The sequence below is a fragment of the Sipha flava genome, unplaced genomic scaffold (genome assembly GCF_003268045.1).
Source record: "Sipha flava isolate LNK unplaced genomic scaffold, YSA_version1 281_pilon_pilon, whole genome shotgun sequence".
Lineage (NCBI taxonomy): Eukaryota > Metazoa > Arthropoda > Insecta > Hemiptera > Aphididae > Sipha > Sipha flava.
This window is the reverse complement of record NW_020272948.1, coordinates 185,344-189,785: the sequence shown is the minus strand read 5'-3', so window position 1 is coordinate 189,785 and position 4,442 is coordinate 185,344. Positions and strand designations below refer to the sequence as shown.

Below are 4,442 nucleotides of genomic sequence, written 5' to 3'. Positions count from 1 at the left end.
CGTGATGCTGCACCCGCGACGCGCGTAAACGTTCGATGGTAGAACGCGGTTGCGTGCGTTGACCGCAGGGGCGTCGTTTGAAAGGGCGGGGCGACTAAAAAAAATTGTCAACTTAATGGTACGAGTATTAAAAAAAAATTATAAAAGCAGTGTTTCGCGTAATAACGATTGTCGTCAATCGAGGAGCCAGTGTTTTAATAAATCGTAAATGTATCTACAACATATTATAATCTGATTTCTGAATACAAAATAAGAACACACCGATTTCATCTGACGTAATAGTCAATGTTGGGATTATCTAGATAATTTATCTAGATAAATTTGTAAATTATCTTTATCTTATTTAGATAAATATAAATAAACTGTTGACAACTATCTTAAAAAATTATCTTAGATAAACAATTTACGTATCTAGATATTTAGATAAATTATTCGAGGACATACTTTTTGGTTTTAATTACAATTTAATTTTTAAAATTTTTATTCGTTATTATTTAATATTAATATATTGCTAGTGGTATAAAAATATTACTATCGGCTAATTTAACAATAATGATGGGTTTATCGTTTATTTGTGTTTATTTCAGTATTATTATTTGAGTACTATTAATAAATATCATAAATAGGTACCAATTTCACATACATTAACACAGTAACATACGTTACGGTTGTATTGATTGGTGACAGGCGACAGCACTCTTTCCCCTATCCATCGTGTAATTCTAATGAACGAATGGTTGAGATAAAATACTATTATGTTAAATTATTTTATATATTTTTGTTCATACTACAAACACAGAAACAAGACCAAATTTCTAACGTTTACCAATGTTGTGGCAGCTGGAAGTTTGAAGGTACTTTAAGTTGGTAGTACTCCTTACAATATTATACATTTTAATTTCTATTATTATGAAATGTCTAGATTTATAATTATTTTTGGTTATTTGTTATTATTATTTGTTTATTGTTGCGCTTAGTAATGAGTACCTAATGACTGCTGTAAACTAGGTAGAGTCTGTGATTGCTTTTTGAATTAGTTTAACATTTATTCACAAAATATATTATAAAGAAGGCAAATTCAAGTAAACGGACAATTCAGGAGGTAGATGATGATACTGCAGATGACGTGGTTTCCCATCAAAATATGGAAGCATCCTCGGAAACGACGGAAACATCAGAGCATACGTCACAAGAAACAGTAGAAACTTTACAAAAATCGTATTTATTTAATGGGTAATTCTTTTCTACTGTACATTGTGACGGAATTAAGTTAGTAGCACAATATAAAAACTGCTCAAAAGTAATTCATGGTCAAAAAATGTCAACCGGAAATTTCCTAAGCCACTTAAAAGTAATTATTAATACCTTGATTGATACACATAAATATAATATAGAAAACTTTAATAATTTTAAATAAAAATAATTATTTAAATGCTGTGGTTCACCTATATTAATGTATACATTATATTTATTTATAGTATAAACATCAGGTATTATTACACCAAGTACAAGAGGCTCTAAGCAATGCAAAACTATCAAATAAAACAAATGTACTTAGTCGACCAACCAAAAAACTTACAAAACAACAGGTATCTATAAATTATTCATTTTTAATTTAATTCGAGGATTTAAAAGTTATTTAACTCATCAAATCATATTTAAGAGACATAAAAATTGTATTTGAAACAACAAACTTGTAAGAAACAGAATTAAACTATTTCAATACTGTGAATTGTACTCAATTATTAATTGGTATTGAATATTAATGTATTTTAAATACTTAAATTTATAATAATTATAATTTATAATAGTTATAACTAATATTATGGTTTATTCATAAATTAATATTCAATTAATATTGTTTTTATAATGTAAATATGAACATAATAGTTAATAGACATAATAACATAGGCATATCAAAAATAATTAATTAAAAAAAAAAAAACACTAGGAACTTGCTCTTCTGTATGGTAGATGCCAAGTGTACATCATCATTATTCATTGAGTAGATTACTGTGATGGATTTGTTAAATTTGAACTCAAAAGATGATAATATATCATTGGTTAAGAAAAATGATTCTGAGTAGAGACAGTCTGGCAGCCTAAGGTATTTTGTTCCCTGTTTTTGCAAAAAAAAATTTTGTTCTTCCTGATTATTTTGAGAAATATTAGAAATTTAATAAAATAACTTGTCCAAAGTATAAAACTAAATTGTTTAATTTTGAATTTTTTTTTAAAATAAATTGTAGAAGTCAACATTTTAAATATTATTTTTGTGTTTACAGACCGAAAAAAAACATATCTTTGTAAAACCTATATATCCATTGCTCCACTCAAAATCTAAAATGTGTCAAATGGATACATATTTACAATTAATATAAAGAATAAAAATAAAATAATTTAAGTATTTGAGAAGTATAGTAAATAGCTTGTATACTTTTAAAACTATTTTCAATAATATTTTACTTACTTACTCAAATACTTTTAAAAAATATTTTTTACAACTGTGGTATTGAAGTGTTTAAATTGTTAAAAAATTGTTAAATTGATAAAAATAGGTATTTAAAAATTTACAAAATAAATCTTTTGATTTGGATATAAATAAATGGATTTTTAGGTAGATAATCATAATGTAGTATGAAACATAAATATTCTAATACCTATGCCTTTAAATCATTTATGCTATGTTATTTAAGTCATTAATATTTGTTTCAGATAAATAAAGTAGTGTTTGATTATATCATTGATGAAATGAAACCTCTGGTTACATGCGAAAAACCTTCTTTTCAAAAGTTAATCATGGAATTGTCTGAAATTACTGATACTGCTTTATTACCAAATAGAAAACAATTAACTAGTGATTTGAAAGAAAGATATACAACATACAAAACTACACTTTCAGAATTAGTAAAAAAACACTCATACATTTGTATCACTGCCGACATCTGGACTGCCAACAATAAAAGCTTTATGGGTATGATATGTTATTTTATTGATAATGAATCTTACACAAATCGTCATTCCTATGTTTTTGGATGCAGAAGAATGAAAGGTACACATGATTTCTTAAATATTGCTAAAGTTATTACAAAAATAATGGAAACATACAATTTAAATAATTCCAAAATCACATATATTATAACAGATAATGCTACCAACTTTGGAAAATGTTTTCGTACTTTTTCAAATAATGTATTAGAACATTCAAACGAATATGATGTTGGAAATTTTACTATTAATGATTCAGATACCGAGTGTGCAATCGATTATAATCACGACTCTGATAGTGATAATGAAAACAACTGTCCTAATATTGAAAGAATTAATGTTGGTTCAGTGTTAACCAACTATTACAATACTAATGAACATAAAAACTATAATAATTTTTGTCTATCAAAACCCATGACTTGTGTAGCACATTCTCTAAATTTGATTTCTGCCACAGATATATCTAAAATATCTGATGACAATTATAATCGTTTATCTAAAACTACTTTTAACAAGCTACAAGCTTTTTGGAATCTAGTTAGTAGAAGTTCAGTAGCTTCTGATAAAGTCTATGAACATTGTAACTGTAAGTTTCCAATTTCAGTTATTACTAGATGGAACTCTAAATATGATGCTACTCAAAAAGTGTTAATACACAAAAAGAAATTGGATATTTTATTTGATGTATTAAAGTTAAATAAACTCAAACCTAATGAATGGTTATTTTTGGAAGAATACTGTCTTTTGTTGAAACCATTATCAAAATAATTGGACAAGTTACAAGGAGAGAAAAATAGTTATTTAGGCTATATTGCTCCTACATTAATAGTTTTGAGAAAATTGTTTATTCAATCAAGTAATGTAAAATATTGCAAACCATTAGCTTCAGCATTAATAAGGTCTCTAGAAAAAAGATTTAACTACATTTATGATTTAAGTAATGCAAAAATCAAAGATTTTATTTTTGCCTCAATAAGTCATCCGAAGTTTAAAATGTCCTGGATTCCAGTAAGATATATAAGTTTATGTAAAGAATTATTTTTGAATGAATGTAATACATTTAAAGATGGAAATTCTGTATTTGAATCTGCATCTGATAATGCAGTGATTCTAGTGATGCATTCTACAGCAATTTATCTGGAAATTTAACTACATCTTTTCATCCATCCGAAGATGGTGATTCAGCTGAAATAGATACAAGTGTTTCCAATACAGCTGGTGTTTAAGCATTGACATATCTTAACTCAAAGAAAAAAGAAGTAATGTCACTTAATGATGTTCCAATTGTCAAGCAAATATTTTTTAAGTATAACACCACCTTGTCGTCGTCAGCTCCGGTTGAAAGATTGTTTAGCAAAGCTATACAGGTGTTAACTCCCAGACGTAATCGTCTTAGTGATGATGTGTTTGAAATGCTTTTATGTTGCAAGTCTACTGAATGATTTTTTTTTCTT

At 26.6% G+C, this 4,442-nt stretch overlaps 1 protein-coding gene across 1 annotated transcript; it reads left to right on the top strand.

Annotated features, from left to right (window-relative positions):
- Window positions 1-1,003: 1,003 nt before the first annotated feature.
- On the top strand, window positions 1,004-3,769 carry LOC112685531. The gene is made up of 3 exons (XM_025557447.1): window positions 1,004-1,351; window positions 1,479-1,589; window positions 2,716-3,769. The coding sequence occupies exons 1-3, from the start codon at window positions 1,319-1,321 to the stop codon at window positions 3,754-3,756; spliced, it is 1,185 nt and encodes a 394-aa protein (XP_025413232.1). The 5' UTR covers window positions 1,004-1,318; the 3' UTR covers window positions 3,757-3,769.
- Window positions 3,770-4,442: the final 673 nt, after the last annotated feature.

Bases quoted from the DNA above. Each gene is read 5' to 3' on its own strand.
- LOC112685531 (XM_025557447.1), top strand. From the start codon at position 1,319: ATGTCAACCGGAAATTTCCTAAGCCACTTAAAA. The intron at 1,352-1,478 runs GTAATTATTAAT...ATTTATTTATAG, and splicing joins ATTTCCTAAGCCACTTAAAA to TATAAACATCAGGTATTATT. The intron at 1,590-2,715 runs GTATCTATAAAT...TATTTGTTTCAG, and splicing joins AAAAACTTACAAAACAACAG to ATAAATAAAGTAGTGTTTGA.